The following is a 20,786-nucleotide window of genomic DNA, read 5'->3' as shown; positions in this document are numbered from 1 at the left end:
GTTTCAAGTAGTTGCTAAAGGCAGGTAATTCATATGCTAGAACGGCAAAAAGACATTTTGGAAGATGAGATAGCTGCTGTTCTCTGAATCTGTCTCCATTTATACACCGGCAAGGTTTGAATTGAGAAACAAACAGACTGTAAAGGCTGGTAACAAGAAAACATAATGAAGCAAAAAGGAAGAGAGGTCCAAAAGAGTCTTTTAGACTTGGGAAGAGGGGAGCAAAATGAGGTCCAGCTGGCCAAACTTGTGAAAAGGACTTCCCTTTTGTGTGAAATACAAGATGAAATTGAGTTGCCAAACTTGGTAATGACGTAATTTTTCTTGTAAAGTCAATAATTGTATAAAAAGTAGAAAAATAAGTGTAGTTAAGATTGTAACATATTCTGGGAGAATTGTTAATAACTTTCTTTCAGAGCTGATAAACTTGGTAAAGTTGCTAGCCAAGGGTACAGGAGGAGTCACTGAGTAGCTTTCAGAAAGGAGTAACCCCAGCAGTTACCCAGTAGAAGTAGGGAACCTCCACCTGCATAGATAAAATAGCCATTTAGTATCACAAACAAATGTTAAATACTGTTTTTTAAGCAAATTACTACATTTTCCCCCCACTCCTCGGCATAAAATAATACACTGGGTAGAAAGGATGCAGTTAAGAGATCAGTAACACGCTGACTGTCTCACAAATCTTTATAATAATACTGCTCATGTCAAAGCCTGCTTTATTGTCGTAATGGAAGGAATATTGACAGAGCAATAACAACTTAACTATAAAGGTTCCTGTTAAAGTGCCATAAAGCTTTACAAGCAGAATAAAAAAACATGTTTGTGGTTCCATGGATGGTAATAAATCAGAAGTAGGTACGTATACAGTATGAAGGGGATGGTAATACAGGTAGAGATAAATCTCGGAAGCAATAATGCAGCATATTGCTATGCCTAACATAGCAACAGTGCAGTCCTACAGGATTATATTTCAATTTGGTTAGCAGAATTTCTTCTCCGTAACTTGTACTGTTACAAGGAAAACTGTCAAGCTGGAGAAGATTAGAAACCTTGCCAGAGACACGGGAAGTATGATTTCCTCAAGAAACTACTAAATGAGACAAAGATCTCTTACGCACACAGGAGGTGCACTTGCTGAAGGGTAAGACTTCCTGGAGTGGCACAAGGGACACACAAGTAATAAGTGAGATAAGATGATCTCTAATGTGTGAATAAAGTTCCAATGGTAAAAACATTCCTAAGGAAAACTGCGGAGGCATCATTTTGGGTACAAAACACAGAAAAGCTGCCATAATGAAATGTAAACATGATGGAGCTGCCTAACTGCCTAGCTGCTTCTTCCCTTTCTTTCTGGGCCCACAAAATAAAACGGGGAAGTACAGTGGTGAGAAGTGAAAATGTGGCATGTTGTTTGCGTTTCTTTTTATGTGCCTTCGATATAAGATTTGATGGAAAAATATTTGAGACACAGTCCATTCATCAGCCCATCATAAAGAAGGGAAACTTACTTTGAATAGGAGTATTTCAGCTATTGTATCCTCAAAGTTTCAGCATTTTATCTTCTTGGTTTTAGGTGCTTTCTATCTTCATGTGCAGTAAACCAGCTAAAATGTTTTCTCATTTCATGGTGGTTGCAGTAGTAAGCTGGCTCATTTAATACTGTGCAGTTTCAGAATAAATAGTGGGCATTCTAGTCTTGTGCTCGTAACTTCAGCGGCAAACATGTTGAGAATGGCTGTTCTTGGTGATAAACGCTGAGTAACAGCACTAATACTGTGTCAGGGCTTGCAATGCAAGAACTACTTACACTTTTGCTGTTTCATTTCATCTTGTGCCCAAGGTTTGGATTGGTTGGAATAATTAAAGAACAGCTTTTGTTTAAAGAAAGCATTAAATTCCTATTCTAAATAATACTTGAATGTTATGGGCAAATTAGCATTTGATCTCCTCTTCAATTATACAAGCACAGAAGGGGTAGATTGCCAGGCTGTTTCTATGATTTGGTTACATAACCCAGTTCCTCTCCATTAATTTTGAAATTGGTTTTAGGGCTGAATGCTGGGGTGGTGTCTATACTGGCTGACTTCCACAAAGACAAGACTTTACTTTCCATTTAGCTCTTGCTTACTTCCAGCTCTGTCTACAGGTTTGACTTCAAGCATCTGCAAGTTTAGCTGTTTTGGGAATATCTACAGAAAAATGGTTTTGGTTTTCATAGAAACACAGGAGATTAACAGAGGTACAGTGTAAAGTGCTCTTCAGTTCTCAGTATACAAGTAGCATCTGTACGTGTGTATTCACACACATGCAAGCATGTGTATTTAAAAATACACATCTGGATCTCCAGCATTGTCTCTTAAGTTGTACACGAGCAAACCTTTCAGATTGCAGTATGCTTCTTTCCAGGGTTAAAGCTAGAGAAAATCTCTTTCTCTGTTAAGTTTGTCCATCTTATTTTTAAGGTTATGCAAGCAAATGGTTTGGATGAACGTACTAATCTTCTTGTGGAAGAATACTCAACATCTGGTCGCCTGGACAACATCACACAGGTCATGAGTATCCATACTCAGTACCTGGAGTCTTTCCTCCGCAGCCAGTTCTATATGCTGCGCATGGATGGGCCCCTTCCTTTGCCCTATAGGCACTACATTGCTATAATGGTATGTACCAACAGGCTATATATAGTTTCTCCTGCAACTTTGACTTGTGTTATTTAAAAAAGAAGAAAAATGGAAGGCTTTGGAAAAGAGAGACTAGTGTGATATTTTGACAGAGTATGAATTTTTGTAGGTGATTTTCATTAGAGCAAGGCATGCCTGGACAGAAGTTTTCAGTGGGAGGGGGGAATTGGCAACATATTTCCCTGTTTCTTACAATGATACACTTCTCACATGGCCACAAGAGTGAGGTTTTGCAGAGAGCGGTTAAAGCTGTGTAACCTTATTTCTTCATATTTAACCATCAGTGTGCAGCAGTAGGATGAGGTGCAGTGGACTCCAGTCACAACAAATTCCAGATGGACACTAGGAAAACAGCTTTTATCATGAGGATGTCATGACGTTGCAACAGGGGCCAAGAGTGGTTGTGTGATCTCCATTCTTGGAGACGTTTTATTGGAGAATCCTCCGTACTGTATAGAAATGCATTGCAATATAAAACATAGCCCTTTGGAATGAAATTATACTTCTGTTTTGTGTTAGTAACCTGTCTTCCACTTGCAGCAAAATCAGATTACACACTAACGTGCTGCACTTTTCCCCTCTGTGTTTACTGATTCCAGGCTGCTGCCAGACATCAGTGTTCCTACCTAATAAATATGCACGTTGATGAGTTTTTGAAGACTGGCGGGATTGCAGAGTGGTTGAATGGTTTAGAATACATTCCCCAAAGACTGAAAAATCTGAACGAAATAAACAAACTCCTTGCACACCGGCCCTGGCTAATCACAAAGGAGCACATTCAGGTACCTGTTAAGTCATGCTCTGTAATAGCAGTAAATGTCCGGTAATAAGAATTCCTAAGAATTACACAAGCGCCTGGTTAGGCTTCATTACCTTGAGTGTAAAAAATTCAGGGCAGTACTAGAGTACTGAATAAGCCAGTAAGTTCTTCTATGTGACAAACCCCACAAGATTTACTTTTTAGGAATAGCACTGACTAAAATTATCCCAAAAGAAAAGAGGTAATACATTAGGTATCTCCTTTTCTTTTAATCCAGTGAGAGTTAGCGTGCAAGAACAATACAGTATTATTGGAAGAAAGGAATTGATCCCTTTTAAAATACATAGTGTTTTATAGAAAAGGGGGCCAAAAGAAATTTTATACTCACACTTTTTTTATTCTCATTTCAGAAACTTGTCAAGACTGGGGAAAATAATTGGTCTCTTCCTGAACTGGTGCATGCTGTTGTCCTGTTGGCACATTATCATGCCTTGGCAAGTTTTGTATTTGGTAGTGGCATTAATCCAGAGAGAGATCCGGATACATCTAATGGAGTCAGACTTATAGCAGTCAACAACTTCTGTGTCTGTGATCTTGCCAATGACAACAACATAGAAAATGCATCCCTCACAAGTAGCAACTTTGGGGTTAGTGTTGCAAGAAGATTCTTTTGCTTGCCTCTGTTTTGCATTAGAAAGCTTTCTTCCATGCTTTCCTGTTTAAATTTCAGGGTAGTCTGAAAGTTTTTGTCTACTCTACTGGAATGCTTGAATCTGGTAACTCTTACGTTCATCTAGCAGTTTTCAGTGTAGTCAATTGAAAACCACATTGTAACAGTGGGTGGTAGTCAGACAGCGCTGTGATTTTGATAGCTGATGTCACAACCCATTGGGCAAGACTAAAACTTTACTTTCAGCTGAAAGCTTGAAGTCCAGGTTTCTTCAGATAGTGTGTCGCTGACTGGAGCGTTGTGTCATCCATGTTCCTAACGTGGAATGAAAAAAGAAATGGGGAAAAAAAGCCCAGAAGTCATCATCATAATAACAATAATTTTGACTTCATGGCCTACAATCACAAAACAAGTCAATTCTGAAACACTTCCATGTAGATGGGAGGAACAGTCTGAAATAAAATGTATTCTAGTCTTGGTATCAACCAAGAGAGAACTTCAATTAATAATTAATAAAGTCTTATTTTTTTTCAAATAATAAAAAATATGATAAAAAATAATAATAAAAATATTAAATGCGGATTTTTTTCTGAAAGTGGCTCTATAATGCTTTGGTGATGTGTCCATGATTTAATACCAATTGATGAATTAGCCTCATTGCCTTTGATGGAAGATCAGGATTATGAGCAGAGTCATGAGATAAATTTTTAAAAATTTTAGTAGTACAATGTGAATATGTGATCAGTCAGTTCAATTGCTGTATCTTAAATTTCTGGGCTGTAAGACATGCTAGCTCAAATCGCTGGTGTGTCTTATTCCCCATATGCAGTGGTCAGTGGGCTGCAGCTGCAGCTGTGCTGCTTGTTAAGCAGTGAGTAGCATACTAGAAAACAACTGTAGCTATGGGCACCAGAACAGAATCACAAGGAAAGGAAAAAACCAAACAATTTATCTTAAGAGAAATCTGAATTATGAGTACAGATCACAGAACTCCAGACTGATGTATTTCTAGCAGAGAGGCCTGGTTCCCTCACAAAAGCAAGAAACAGTGTCAACATAATGGTTATTTTGATCACATATAATGAAAACTGCTCATTTGCTGTCTCAGGTTGCGTTCCTGTGTTGTAGTATTGCACTGTATCTCTTCAGAAATGTATTCTGCATTACCGATAGACTGAAATAAGTTACCTCAATATTAAAAGTTGTTTTCTGATAACACGTAGGGCACTCAGATGGCTTTCCCTGGGCCATCTACGTGGTGGAATATATATTGTAAGTGACTGTGGCTTCCATATTCAAACACCACCTTTTCTGCTGTTAATCCTGCTGCAGTAGATTACTGCGATAGGTTAGATTAACACTTCCCAGCTCGCTTCTGGCTGTCTGAAAGCTGTTTGTCTGCGCTGTATGTGACAAAATGCATTCGGGCTTGAGTTTTTGTGTTTGCTGCTGCTGCTACCTGTTTTTGAGAACGTTTGTTGTCAAGCATGAAGTCTGAAGATGACACACGTTGTCTATCTTCTAATTTTGCAGAATGTCATGGTGTTTTTGCAGATCACAGATTCTTTAAGTGAGCTGGAGGCCTTAATGGAAAGGATGAAGAGGCTACAAGAAGATAAAGAGGATGAAGAAGCCTCTCAGGAAGAAATGGCAACTCGCTTTGAAAAGGAGAAGAAGGAGAGTCTGCTAGTAATTAGTGGAGGTATTTGTGCTTTTCCAGTTCCTTTTTATTTGTGCTTTGTAAGAACTAAACAATTGAGGCCAGTTCAGTGACTTCAACTTTTTCTGTCCATTTCTTTATTCTGACTCTTGGTCTAGTAGGAGTGTAGTAAGGGTGGTCCTGTCACTTGCTTCATCTGCTTAGGATTTCTTGGTTGGTAAATAACACCATCCTTTTTGCTATTTGAAATTTAGCTTTTGTATATAAAAAAAAACCAAGCCTGTAGACTTTTTTGAAAAGTTGGGTGTAAATTTCTCTTTCTTTATATGCTTTGTATCTATATCTATATCTTAGAACTAATTCATTCATGTAAATATTCAGTAGTATTTCGCAGGCGTAGGTTCTGCAGCAGTTAGAACTTCAACAAGTAGCCTTCAGATACAGCATTTAGTTCAGAAAGTAGATTGGGATGAGGCTCAACTTCTTCACCACTTACTGTCCACCTGGAAAGGACATTTCTAACTTGCCATTCTGAGTGATCATAACATTGTGCTGTTCCACTGCCTGTGCTGTGATAGAGATTCTTAGGTTTTTTTAAAAAATTCTTAAATAATGTTCAAAATTCTGAGCTGAAAGCCTCTTCTCCAATATTTTTCATGTGCTCTGGAGGCCTTCATCTCTAACAATACAATGAAAACACAATGAAATCTGTTTTCTATAGACAGGAGGGTGGGGTTTTTTTCTGAAGAAAGTGTTCAAAGAAAGAATACTATTAAGACAGTAAGAATTTCCAACCATTTCCTTATAGTAGAGCCTATAGTAGAGCGAAGATGATAGCTTGTGTCTTTTTAAGCAGTTACCTCTAAAATGCTTCACAGTTTACTGACACTGTGAATTCAGACCACAGCAGCTCCGGACCAAATGTGTCTGAATATTATCTAAGTTTTTTTGCACTGAGCCCAGAAGGGAGGAAGAATGTATGGTGGATCAACAGGGAGATTGTTTTGTGGCTCTCCAGGAACATGCTCTGAAAAGAAGATAGGTCCAGCAACTTCATGGCTGGATTTTAAGAAATGGGCATTGTCCATTCTTGCTCTGTTTTGATTTGGTCAGACAGTATCAACAGTGTGGGTAAATGGATGCCCATTGCAGTTTCATTGTCAAATTGGGATTTCCATGGGTTTCTGCAACTTTAGGTGTATAAGGAAGAGGTGTTGTTTGGGACAGAAGGGTTTTTTTGATGGAATTGCTGATGGTTTTGTTGACTTTCCTCCCTTTTTGCCTTTTGCTGGTTTGGGTTTGAGGAGTCTCTATGTGTCGAGCCTCTACCTTTTCATGAAATTCAGTCCTTGTCAGGGGAGTGTGTGTGTACGCAGGTTTTTTATTCTTCACTGAGGATTTGCTGTAGCAGATGCTGTGCAAGCTTCTTCCTACACAGCCATGTTTTGATTGTTTAATGAGGCAAAGAGGAGATAAAGCAGTTCTGCAATTCTTAGATTAACTGAATTTTCAAGGTGTTAACAGCAGACATATGGCAACTGTTCTGTCAACGCATGTGGAAGCAACCCAGGATTTTAACATCAGGGTCAAATGCAGTCAGCTATGCAGTAGTCAACTTCTGTAGAGGTAGTTACACAATCAAGCCACCTGTTTATTTGGGAGGGAAAGATTGATTCCTGATAGAGAACCTGTGCTTGCTTAGTGACACATTTTGGAGCTCTTTGAAGATGCTTAGTTACTAGAGCTTCTGGCAGAATTTCAGCCTGATGTACTGTAGCGCTCTTTGCTTTCATATAATCTTCAACTGATATTTACAAGTGAAGTGTTGCTTTGCTTTCTGGTTGCTCGTACTCCAGTTTATAGAACAGAGCTGGTGTATTTCCTGATGCTGTATCTGCTCAGCATAGCAGTCACTTTGTCAGGGGTACATTTCCCTGTTTCTTATCCTAGCACAATGACTTCACAAATGGGATTCATCTTCCTGATTTAAGATACCAAGACCCCCTCAGAAGTCAACAGAGAGAAGAGCACACCTCCAGACAGAAGTTTAGACCATCTCTTCCCATTTTGTAGAAGTACATTAGATGTCTGGTGTAGGCTGACATTTAGTTGGCTCAATAAAGGGGATGGATCCCGTACAAGCAAACAGACTGGGATTACAGTGTTTCCTTCATACCACCCTCTTCTGTTGCAGTACAAGCAAGCTATCAAGCTGCAACAAGGCTTTACCATCAGTCAGATTCTACTGTCTATGCTGTGTGCTGTTTTTCCTTCCTCCAGAGGACAGACCACACCACTCCTCCTCCATCCAACCCTCTCCCCCACCCTCCTCAGGGCTATTTAACCACTTAGCTGAACGAGCTACAGCTGCACATCATCCATGTCAATCAACCCACTGCCGCTGAGGCAAGGCCACAGCTGCATGTTATCAATGCTAATCAACCCACTGCCTTCATTCCTCTACACTCTTCGTTTGCACAACTTCTAAAATTGTTCTCTAGCGCTGTAGTAGAGTAGTAGTTGGAAGTCAGTGCTAAGTCATGGGCTAGCCTAAAACAAAGTATGTTGCTGCTTTATTCACAGCATTTGATGATGAAATAGTTTCTACAGATGTCTCCCGCTATATTGAAGATCCTGGGTTTGGGTACAAAGACTTTGCAAGGCGAGGAGAAGACCATCTGCCAACATTCAGAGCTCAGGTACCATCTCTAAAATTATATTCACTTAAAGAATGTTTGTATATCTCACTACAGGGCAAATAAGGCAAATAGAGTGAAATGTTTGTAGTGGGGCATGTTTGTTGCATGTTCCTTTTCTTGTCCTGGTCTGTTAAATAATTTGCAAGCTTCCATAAATCTACCTGAGATGAGTCTTTTACTATTTGTAAATCTCAGCCAAGGGAGTACTTGGCATTCAGTCTTACTCCAATTACTACCAGAATTAATGTTTGAAAACTACAAAGCATATCACTAAATCTGGAGTAAAAGTGAAGGGTAGAAAAGAAAGAATATATTTACTTCCCGCCAGATTTCATAAAAGAAAAATCCATTGGAAGAACTCTTTGTTTTATTCCTGTCATTTTACCAAGTATTCTTTGTCCAGTGGTTATCAATATCTAGATATGTATATGTCTGTGAAAGCAATTTGCTGAGTATCGTTCTCATATATGCACCATATCACTGGACTTTGAATGTTGGGAAAGAAAGAGTTCCTAATACGATTCCTAAAGGTTTTTGCTTATATTTGAATGTAATTTTTTAGTGCCATTGAAAGAACAGCATGTACATTTTACCTGTACATTGTCATACATATTGGCATCTTTTTCTATGACCAGACTCATGAACTTCATAATATATATAACAGGAGGAACATTCTAAGTGGTTCTGTTGCAGTTTATAGAGTAGATTAATCAGCAGTTTAATAATAAATTGTAAGCAATGGAAGAAATATTAAACCAAATCAAAAGAACTTGAATTAAAAAAACAGTAGGTGCAGGAAAGCTCCATAGTCAGAAGATGTATCTAAGTGTATAAAATAAAGAATCCATTACCATTCACAGGAAATGTATTTAGCTATATATCAGTCTCCACTGATCTGGACAATTCACTCTGTGGTCTTTATATGAGCCTGAAGTAGGTAGATACTGCCAAAAAGAATAAGGCAGAGTCAGTGCCTGTAAATCAAACATTCTGCTTAAGTACTTTAGGAGCAGCAGGCTCCCATGGAAAAAAGCTCTACAGAAGTTGAAATTGGAACCAAAACATCTCTACTCTTAAATAAACAGGACAGCTTCTGGCCTACATTCAGGGGAGTCACTTTGATTTAACTTTATTAGTATGTCCTGCTCTTAAGCAGTTTGATGTATATACACACAGCTTCCCAAATGCTCTGCCGTTAATGCTATTTAAATTGCAGTACCGTCACAAACCCCTGCAATAAATCTAATCCTTATTCTGATAAAACAAGATGGCCTTTAGCTCTCTGGATTTAAATTTAGGAATAGAAAAAGGTAATCCATACATAGCAGAATGTCTTAAACTTTTTTTTTTCCTTTTTCATTGTTGGTATGTAACAACTGCCATTAGTAAACTTTTTTTCCATCCTGGGTCTTCTGGCTTTCAGAGCCTTTTGTGATGCCCCAGGTGTCCGGGACACCTGTACAGGGCTGGTAGGTATGGCGTATTTCTCACAAGCCTTACGGTCTTTCGGACAGGCAGCTGGAAGCCAAATGTGATGTTGTGGCCTGTTTCAGAGTCGCTGAATGCCTCTGTCAGGCAGCTGAGTACTGCCCTGCCTACTCTTCTCCACTATCCTAATCGGGCTCAGTCCAGTAGACGTGCTCTGAAGTGCCTGGGTGAGGACCCTTGCCCAGCAGTACCTTTTGAAAACAGCCAGACACAGGAAGGACATGGAGATGATGCCCTCCATTGTAAAGATGGCATCAGTGATTGAGTGATTGAACACCTTGCCGAGGATGCGGCAGACTAACATGTTCTGTGTAACTGCAGCATGGAGAGCAGTTGCATGGTGCTCTGAAGCAGGGTTGTTCTCTGATGCTGCTGCGGTGCCACCACTCTGCAAAGATTTCCTATTCCTGGTATGAGCGGGCAAGCTTTTATCCTTGCAGTCCACGTGCTTGTCTAAGACCAAAGCAGCCTGGATTTTATTAGTTTGTTCAAGGACAGTTCAGCACTTTACCCAATGATTGTACGTCCTGGCTCAAGTAAATACTGCCATCTCTGCTCAGAGCTAAGCATGAAAGCCTCTAAGAGGAGCAAGTTTTTAAACTCCATCCCACATAGAATGGCAGTGGTTGGAGTGGCATAGCAGACAGTGGAAAATTGCCTCAACACTCAGAAGTTTGGTTTTTTTCTCCTGTAGGCTAATGATATCCAGCTGGAGGTGTGGTGTTGCAATGTGGTATTCATTGCCAGGAAGCCTGGGGGAACAGAGCAGGTGATATGGATGAAGGATTCAAAATGTAAATTTTTTGCAGAGAATAAAGCTGTAACTAGCAGACAACAAAAGCTGTTGAGCTATAGGGGGAATCAGCTAGCGACTTCATTTCATTTGTACATTTATATATTTCCTTCTCTTCCTGCAGGACTATACCTGGGAAAATCATGGCTTTTCCCTTGTAAACAGGCTTTATTCTGATATTGGGCATCTCCTTGATGAGAAGTTTCGGATGGTATATAACCTCACATATAACACTATGGCAACGCATGAAGATGTTGATACAACTACGCTAAGAAGAGCTTTATTTAACTATGTCCACTGTATGTATGGAATCAGGTATGGATGAAAATCCCCTGACTTTGGAGTGCATTATGAACTGTGTAAACAGAACGGAAAGCGAACCATGTGAAAAGCATGATTTTAGACTCAGGGTGTTAAAGTGGAAGTGGTACCTCAGTCTGGAGGCTGGAGTGGTTTTGCTGGCATGTCAGTATAACTTCCGCTTCCATTGGAGAAAATTATCATGGATCAGGGTGAGGATTATTACAGAAAGGTTTTCTCTGAAGCCAGCCTGTATCCTTTGTTCAGAAAAGACAGTGTCCTAGTGCTAAGCCTTTCAGATCCTTTTAGCAGGTGGTTTTCTAGTGTGTATAATAAAGGCTCCAATTCCCAAACTTAAGAGCATAATGCTGAAAAGACCATGCTTTTAAAAACTTAACATCCAAGAGAATGATTGCCTGTGTTCCTTAGGTATGATGACTATGATTATGGAGAAGTTAATCAATTACTTGAACGCAGCCTGAAGGTTTACATAAAGACAGTGACCTGCTACCCAGAGAGAACTACCAAGCGCATGTACGATAGTTACTGGCGTCAGTTCAAGCACTCGGAGAAGGTACATATTTCAAAGCTAAACTGGCTTCAGAGACCACCATGCTGTTTAAAAATGAAAACGCAGCAATACCTAAAAATAGCAGTATGTGTCAAACTGTTTTTAACCAGAGAAAAACAAATGAGATTAATTCATTGAGTGTTGGATATCAGTTGTACAAAAATACTTCTCAGTGTACTGGAAATACTGATTCTTTTTGTTGTTACTATTTTGAGTGACTTCTCCATAAAATTAAACTGACAGCTGTAATAGAGAATTGGATAAACTGGGGAATGGAGAAGTGGTCAACTGTGCCAATACTTGGGATCTGGGGATCAAAAAAGACATTAACTCATACACGTACATGTGTGTGTATATATATTTTTATATATATGTAAAATCTTATGGTATTTTTCATTAATAAAAATGTCAGTGTGTCTTCAGAAATGCACATTAAATGCTTCCTGACCAGGATTCAGTGCTTATGTGCCTGCTAGCCTATCTGGCATGTGAACTATTCCTTATTCTGCACTCCCGTATAGCAGTTACACATAGTAAAGAAAACCAAATATATTTCATAAACAATACCATTAGGATACAAAAATGGTTTTATTGGGACTTCTCAAATGGAAGATTGCTTAAAGTAGCAGTTGAGGCTAGTTCCTTGCAGTCCTAGGGTGTTGTCTAGTATTGGTGTACTACACAGCTGTCTCAAGAGGAACTGAAGTCCTGGTGGCGGGGTACAGAGAGAGAGGACATAGTCTCTTGCAGCAATACTTAACTAAGGGTTAGAAATTACAGCCTAAAAGAATAAATGGTGTTGCGTCCAGACGGTGAACTAAATGGCTGATTAATTTTTAACAGGTTCATGTCAATCTACTTCTAATGGAAGCTCGTATGCAAGCCGAACTTCTGTATGCCCTTCGTGCCATAACTCGTCACTTAACCTGAAGCATTCGCTGGGGCAGGAGTAAAGGAGTTTTTACTGAGTATGTAAAGACCTTTCAAAATAGATACACACCAGAAGCGGTTTGTGATGTAGCATCAGGTTATTCAATTCTCTAGTGTCAAAGTTTAGGCCGTGCTTCTTGACTGCTGTAATGTGCAATGACGTGTTTATTTTCTTGATGCTTAACATTACTAATGATAACAAAAGTAACACTGAGGAGCACTACTCCTGCATTGTTTCCGGCTGGATTTCGCACAATGGTCAGGTCCTGAAACTGTTTTTATTATATCCATCCTAGCGCTTTGTTCTTTAAGCACTGGAGTGGAGTGCTGTAAAACTTCTTTTCCAAGCAAATCATTTTTCAGATTAGTGGAGTCCAGCAGAAGGTTGGTTTTGCCTGTCCTGAGAACATACCACCATGTCGTGACTTGTGACAGAGACGCGCAGGCTGCGTTTCATTGAATTGCCCACTGGATTCTTCGTGTCTCCTGGGAAACTGCTTGCCAGTCACTGGTCTTACTACAGCATTGAAGGTGGTGTGAGATGTGAATGCAAACATTGAGCACACTTTAATGTGAAGTTAATCATGATAAACCCTACGGCATGCTACTGAAGTGCAAAATTCATCTGCTTTGTTGCGCCCCTTCCCAAGAGAAGAGGCCTCACGATTTGCCATTTCAGCCACATTTACTGTGTTTCAGTTATGCACAATCTTGTTGTACTGACAGTCACCCTCAGTTGTCCTCACAATATCCATGCTCATCACATGTTGCTATATGTTTAGTTGGCACCTATAAAGTTAATACACAGGCTGACCAAAAATAGGGTTGTGGGTTTTTTTGCACTCTCTTCTTTCTCAGTGTTTTGACTAAGGAAAAGTAAAGGAAGGCTAGCATATCTGTTCTTTCATATTGGATGTATAGAAATTTATTTCCCTAACTTTTTCATAGCATGAATTTAATATTCAAAGTTAAAAAAAAGTTTCTATGCATTAGTGTGAGTGAACAAAAGAAAAGTGCAATATTTAAAAAAGAAAGCAAGCTTTTTTCCCCTATCATGCACTGCTAAAGTGTCCTTCTTATATAGCCATAAAGAAAATTTCAAAACCAATTTCTTTAGTGTCTAAGGCCAGCAGTTTTGTTTTAAGCTTTTACGGCTTGAGACAACCTGATACTGAGATGCCAAAAGCATCCCCAAAACAAAGCATTCTTGGACACACTGGTAATATTGGGGAAGGGAAGAAATAAGCTGCCAAAAATGTCACACTTTTGTGCTGTTTTCTGTTGCTTTTGACTAATTTTTAAGAGCACAAAATGTTGATATTTATAGCTTTATTTTGTATTGCATTTAATGAACCAGTGAAGTGCCTAAAGAGATGCTTAAACTTACCCATGTAGGATGCAAGTTGTCACTGCTTCAACTTTGTCCGTTGGTTTGGACTTCCCATAGTTCGTTGAGGAGGGTGACCTTTATTTCTGTTGCATACATTCAAAACTAACTGGATAGGTTTATTTTTTATATTCCATTGGATTGTAGAAGTTGATACAGCATTTTTTTTCATTGGTGATTGCAGAATAGTTTTAAAAAGATACTGTCAGTCTATCTTAACACTTTTCATTGACAAAATCATGGACCCGTACGCTACTAAAGTTAGTTTTCTCTTTTTTCTTCCCTTTTCTGATACCTTGCTGTGACTTCGCATTTGTTTTTCGCTTTAATTGGAAAGCTAAATGATTGTACACTTTTCTGCACTTTCAAACTGCAGGACCCTGCATGTGAAAACCCTTTGAGAAAGAAACCAGTAATATTTTTTTTTAATGTAACGTTGACTATTTAGAAGAATACCCAATAGACCAGCATGGACTCTCTTCTAGAGAGAGCATTGGGTAAAACATCAGATTTATTTATCTTGTGTAGCTAACTGCAAAGATTTCTCAGAAGCATTGAGATGCTCTATGTATGAACTTAGGTTAACTTAACTTTCTGAGTTGTAATGATACTTTTTCCTCCCTCTTGTGGCTGTAGTGGCCATACCTGATGGCTTTTGTGCATAAAACAGTTCTGCTGAGTGAAGTTTTCATGCAATACTTTTGCTTTTTTCAAGTGATGGGAACTGTACAGTACTACTTCAAATTCCTTTGCTTTGAAAAGTCAAGTAGTTCTCAAGAAGCACGGTTGAGCTCTGGAAAGGAGATGAAACTAGATTCAGGTAACTTAACACAACGGCTTAGTTTCCCTTCAGAAGTGCAAGACTTTTAAGGTAGGTTGAGTTTTATGTTTGGAAACATGAGTGCCTTTACTTCTTTCCGTATGAAATATACTTGCCAGCTCAAATGCCTTCTGAGCAAAGTACGTGAGCAGATTTGAAATACAGAAACCATAAATGGATTGCTTCATAAAATTTGTAGTAAGCCAGTGATTCTTTTTTTTAACGTGCCATATCAAGTCACATATGGCCTGGAAGACAATCCACAGTAGGAAATGTCATTGTAAACTGGTTTGCAATTCCTCTGTTTTTTTCAATATTAAATGCAAACTTGAAACTTCTGGAAATTTTTTCCATGTGGCTTTTTTTTTTTCCCCAAAGTATTGCATTTACAGTGTAACAATTTATATATAGCCTGGGTTTTATACTCAATTTATGATTTTTGATAGGTGTTTGTTCAGAATAGGTATTTAAAGTCAGACAACTCTACCATACACTTTATGCACGTTTTAGGCTCCCACTGTGCCAAATTTTAATGTGCAAGTGTTCTTGGATTTTTTGCATTTTTAAAGCACTCATGAATGTGAATTTTCACACTTTATTCGTTATTCTTAAGAGCACTGTAATCATTGGAAGTGTAGGTACTCTCCCTCTGTGTTCCTTTGTTGGAATTGATATTTGCCAGCATTAATGTTAGCCCCACAAAATCCCAGCTGTGACAACATAAAAACAAAGTGTACGGTCGCCTGTCTGCTGAAGAGGAAACTTGGTAGGCACAAATAACCAGCTAGCACAGGGAATGCTGCAAGTAGGGAACAGAGCTTTTGAGCATGGACAGCTTCTTGTCATTGCAGAATTGCTTCAAGATGTGTATTGCAATAGAGTACATTCTTGCTGAAATTCCTCCATTTTTTGGGTAATGCAGTGAAGAAATGCTGATTGGAGAAAGCATTTGCATTTCCCAGAACACTCTGCCTGCAGCCGAACGTTACAAGAGTGCCATCATACAGGAACAGAAACCATTTTAAACTAGGGCAGGGTTTGTGCAGATAACTACTAAAGCTAGCATTGTGGTATCGTATGAGAATTTTGGTGAGCTGGAGATGAGTTTATTTTCATCAAGACTGAACTGAAACATACATTCTTTCTCCTAAAGCCTTCACTAAAATGAAAAGGATGTATCTTCAGACTTAAGAGTCACAGAATTGCCACTGTCAGCTCTTCCTATGTATTAAAAAAGCCTTAAGGACAGATAAATCGGTGATTGTAAACAGTTACAAATGTAGATCTCTATAAATTTAGAACAGATCAGAACAAAAAGGAAAACATTTTGCTTCTCTGTTACTTGAGTGCAGAAGGTCAAAGCACCAAATTCTTCAAAAGTATTTTTGTTTGTAGTGATGCTGATAGGTGTTTTCATAGGATTTGGAAAAAGCAGCTAGTTACCTAAATTTCAGTGGGAATTTAAGCACCTAGGCACTTAGCATAAAACCTACAAGGTGCCCACTTGCATTTTTGAGTCAGATTTTAAAAGATACTTAGTTGCCTAAATTCCATAGAATAAAATCAGTTTCATAGAGATTAAAGGAGTAATGTGTGGCAGATCCATGTGATTTGCAGCGATTGTTAGTGAAGTGGGTTGTTCTGGGGTCTTAATGTAGGCTTAGAGAAACCTCTCCCCAAAGCAGTTAAACTGTAAGTTGCTGCGCTTGCAGAACAGGTTCTCGATGGTTTCTCTTGCATGTATGTTTTCCATGAACATAGGCATGCATTTCAGGCTCATGTTCCAGAGTTTGGACTCCCTTTTAGAAGAACTGGATTATTTAACCTCTACTTGCAGAGATTTATTGGCAGTAGCGAGTGGATAGCTTGTGGCTGAAACTAAAAAGTTTGGCCAGAAAAGAAATATTCCAGATCTTCTTGATTTCAAGTGATGTTCTTTCAGTTACTTTCCTTAGAGGTTGGATCCTCCTCCCGTAAAATACGGGGTGATGTTGCACAAAAGGAAGGCAAAGGAGATGTATTCATTGTAAATGAACTTTCTCGGAGCTGATCTGAAACATAAAGATGTAGGAATTGGTTTGCCGTTAGCAGTCATTCCAAGAGCTGGATGAAAATGTCCAGTTACTATCTGAACTTCAGATTTATCCTCCCTAATGTCCCCCAACACTATGTTTGTCTGAAGAGATGCATCCACCAGCTTTTCCACATTGGGAATCGTAAATGAAAATTTTATCTCCAAATGAATTTAACATTTCATACCTGCTGCATAGATCACAGGTGTGGAGATGGAGAGAGCACAGTAGTATGAGGAAACTTTAGGAGCATCTTGATCAGTGTTAACTGTCCCTTAGAGCACGTCCTAGCATGCGGTCATGCCTGCTGTTCCCCCAACACACATAGGTCTCTCTTGCAAACATTTAATCCTGCTGGGGCAGTGACCAGAGGCAAAAATGGTCATTTTCCAACCACCACCACCCTGCATCAAGTGCTTCCTATCTTCTCAACTCACAACCCCTAGCAGTCGTGCATGGAGAACCTCCTAGCCTTAACCTTGTGAAACAGTGCTAGGTTCCTGTATCACCATTTGCTGTTGAGTTCAGAGGGTCAGAAACACTTAATTGCCATTTTAGGTTATTTCTGGACAGGAAAATTCTACGTTTTCGTTCGTGAGGATGACACTCAGTACTTGCTTACATTTAGGTAGCATTTGCCAGTAGCGTGTCAGATCCCATCTCTGGAGTTGGAGTAATAATCCAGTGGATCCACTAAGGAAAGCCTTTCTTTGGCAAAACTCCCCATGCTTGAGCTGTTCAGCCATGCAGCATGGTTTCTTTGAGGGACATCTAATGGGGGATTTGAGGTCCTCTTGTGCCAGGCAGCCTTACAGGGTTGTTGGGTTGGCAGCTTCTCGGGTTCCTTGTAGCCAGGCAGACAGTGACCAGCCTCTGGAACAAGTGGATTTGGGTTTTTCACTTATCTGTGGGATAAATCCAAATATGTGGCATGGAGTGGCTGCGGAGACATAGGCAGGGTTGGATGTTCTCACGGGTACCAAGTGTCATCAGGGCTCGTGGAAAACAGAAATCTGAATTCTGCTGTCGTTCCTGACGGTAGTTAGAGGTGGTACTGAAGATACCCATTAATATACTAATTGCGGGGAGCAAGCCACACTGTCAGCGTTAGAAGGTGCAGACCACAGGTGCTCTCGAGGGGACACAACTAGCACAGGAGGAGTTGATACGTTGGTCAGTTGGTCAGAAACTTCACTGATGTGTCTGAGAGGTTCTTGTGTATGTCTGCGCCTAGGGGACATGGTGGAGACACCTCCTTACCAGGTGTCCAGAGGGCTTCTGTAGCTGGGCAAGAGCTGGGACCCTTCCTGGGAACTGTTCGCTTACTGCCTGAGAAGAACGTGCCGCTGTGCAATTACATTTTCTTGTTCCCATCAGCCCTTTGAAGGTAGTTTTGAGACGAAGTGGGTGAATCGCCAAGCATTGTGTCTCCAGCTGAGGGTCTGGGGGGGCGCGACAGCGCAGATCCAAAGGCGCGTGGTCCAGACTGTCCTCGTTGCCCACTTCATGCTCATATTGTGCCACCAGACCCAGACCTCTTCCTGCCAGCCCAGCTGCCGCGTGCTCAGGGTGGCAGGGATGCGGCTGCTTTTAGGGGAAATAATAATTAGGCTACGGCTCTTGGACTCCGCCAAGGCGACACAGTCGGAATCTTTTCACGGCTGGGACTGGAACTGGATATAAACTGTAGCTTAAAAAATACAAATTTTGTAAACTTGAAATCTCTCCGTTTTACCCTTTCCTCCTTTTGCTGGAAAGCCACACAATGAATGTATATGCTTATCCTTCTATCCGACATAACTGAAAATCAGACTGCCAACTCCTTGTTTCGTATTAGCCTTTTTTTAAAAAAAAAAAAAAGAACGTTTTGTGAGCAATATATGTAGCATGCTGTGAACGTCTGTTTTGATCTTATAGTTACTCTTTAATCCATCAGTATTAACACCAGTTCTTTTTGTGTTCCCCTTGGTACTATCGTATGCAGTGTAAGCAGAAGCTGTGATCGGCTTTGCAGTCCTGTGCCGTGTTACTGTAACTCCTTGATTTTTTAGGGAGCACCTGACTGTGGGCCACCCTGGGGCAGGCAGCGTGCCCGTACACAACTGCCACTTTTCAGTCTCTTGTACTATGTATAGTTTTAAGTAGAATAAGCTTTTTAACAGAAATATTGATGCGGTTTATGAGTCACGCAGGCTGCAAGTGTCTGGTGTGTGAGAGTCTTTGTATTTATAGTTGTTGGGGTTTGGTTTTTTGTTTTGTTGTTTGGTTTTTTTTTTTAATTTTTTAATTCATAAAGTAGCAAACTTGATAAACATAGCCACTTTAAACTGCTCTTGCTAAACAGACCCTGCTGTAGATGAAATACCACTGTAGATACAGGGAGGTGCACCCGCAGACCTCTCCTGACCATGGGTGAGCTGAGCCCCCTCTCTGCAAAAAGCACGGTCCGAGCTGCACGGCCGCCCTGCGTTTGGCTGCATTTGGACCCAGACGCCAGGAAGGCCGGGATCTGGCGTGGGTTTCAGCCCCCCGTGCCCATGAGCCTGCCACTGGCTGGTGCACAGGGCAGACGTGAGCCTTGCCAGCGTGCGAGGGATGGACGGACCAGCTGCTGGACCAGAAACGTGGGCACGGCATTTCTGCAGCTGAAAAGCTTCCAAGCCTCTGTTGAGTGCAAAAATTAGCCCTTGATTTGCTGTCTGCAGGGCCCGGCACATTGGGGGTAAGAAGTGGCGTCGGCTCCCCGTTGGCAGCTGTGGGTCTGAGCCCCCTTGGCAGCAGGCAGGGCAGGGCAGTGCCCAGGAAAGGTGGCGTTTGTCACATCTCCCACCTCTCACCCTCTGGCCAGCGGGTAAATTGTACCCAGCCCAGGCCGGCAGCTGTCAGCTTCTTGCCTCCTGGCAGCCCTGGCCGCACGAGTGGTCAGGGGTGGAAGATTAAGGACAAAGCTCTGATTCTGCTGCTCCATCCCACCACCACAAAGCGGGGAAGCATGGTAGCTCTGTGGGTCCCATGGTCCCTACAGCATCCCACAGGCGGGTGGCACATCACCTGTCCTGCCTCCCAGGCCACCACCTGCCCTGAGCTCCAGAGATAAGGCCATGGGCTCCATGCTTTCGCAGGAGGCTTGCCTGCAAGGTGAGGCAGCTGCTAGGAGCTTACTGTGGGTTTCCACAGCAGCTTTTATCATTTATTTTTTTCTGTTGTTGCTGGTTGGGTTTTGTTTGGGTTTTTTCAATTTTTTTTTTTGTTGGGTTTTGTTGTTTGTTTTTTTTGCAGAGGACAGACTGACTAGTGGGATGGATTTATTTTTTGTGTGTGTGTGACTTTTGTTAGTTTTAAGTTACCCGACTTGAATTTATCTGAACAGATGCAGAAGGAACTTCTTTTTTTGTGAGTTAAGAGACAAAACGCATTTTTAAACAAAGGAATCATGTATTAACATTTTAACAGCAATTCATAAATCTGCACTTTTTATGAGGTTTTGAAAAATCTATTTATAGGTACGGAACAATGGGGTTTGTTTAAAACTGTATCACATTTATACTTGCTGAAATTACTTTCATTGTTATCAGTAGGAATTTCATTGGTTAAATAAAATGGATAAAACCTGTCTCCTGTTCGAGCATCATTTGCTGCATGCTGGGGAACACACCTCTGGAGCAGAGCATCCCATGTTTCAGGACAGGATCCAGCCCTGGAACTGTCATTTTCCTCCATACCTTTGTCCTGGCTTTTAATCTGTGTATTGTTTAATATATATAAATTATTTAATCTATATGTAGATAATATAGGTAATAATTCTATTTAATCTGTGTGAACATAGGTCCTGAAATTTATAGCACTTGCCAAAGGGAGTGTCTTTTAAACAGGCAGTTGTCTGTGATGAGGGAGGGGGCGATGGGCATCGTGATGCTTGCTCTTTGTACCGGGCTTGTCACCTTCCTCTTGG

At 40.5% G+C, this 20,786-nt stretch overlaps 1 protein-coding gene across 2 annotated transcripts in view; it reads left to right on the top strand.

Moving 5' to 3' along the window:
- The window catches only part of SESN3 (sestrin 3), a 44,825-nt gene extending 24,377 nt beyond the window's left edge, over positions 1 to 20,448 (top strand). The window contains exons 3-10 of one of the 2 annotated variants that reach the window (XM_037376096.1): positions 2,466 to 2,663; positions 3,284 to 3,466; positions 3,855 to 4,091; positions 5,669 to 5,816; positions 8,358 to 8,473; positions 10,879 to 11,069; positions 11,484 to 11,628; positions 12,469 to 20,448. In XM_037376096.1, coding sequence (XP_037231993.1) covers positions 2,469 to 2,663; positions 3,284 to 3,466; positions 3,855 to 4,091; positions 5,669 to 5,816; positions 8,358 to 8,473; positions 10,879 to 11,069; positions 11,484 to 11,628; positions 12,469 to 12,555 — 1,302 coding nt within the window. In that variant the 5' untranslated portion in view covers positions 2,466 to 2,468 and the 3' untranslated portion in view covers positions 12,556 to 20,448. Of the gene's footprint in view, positions 1 to 2,465; positions 2,664 to 3,283; positions 3,467 to 3,854; positions 4,092 to 5,647; positions 5,817 to 8,357; positions 8,474 to 10,878; positions 11,070 to 11,483; positions 11,629 to 12,468 lie in introns of both variants that reach the window. The other variant, XM_037376098.1, reaches the window with a different exon arrangement.
- Positions 20,449 to 20,786: the final 338 nt, after the last annotated feature.

The sequence above is a fragment of the Falco rusticolus genome, chromosome 2, assembly GCF_015220075.1.
Source record: "Falco rusticolus isolate bFalRus1 chromosome 2, bFalRus1.pri, whole genome shotgun sequence".
Lineage (NCBI taxonomy): Eukaryota > Metazoa > Chordata > Aves > Falconiformes > Falconidae > Falco > Falco rusticolus.
The sequence above is the reverse complement of the archived record's forward strand: the minus strand, read 5'-3'. Positions and strand labels throughout refer to the sequence as shown.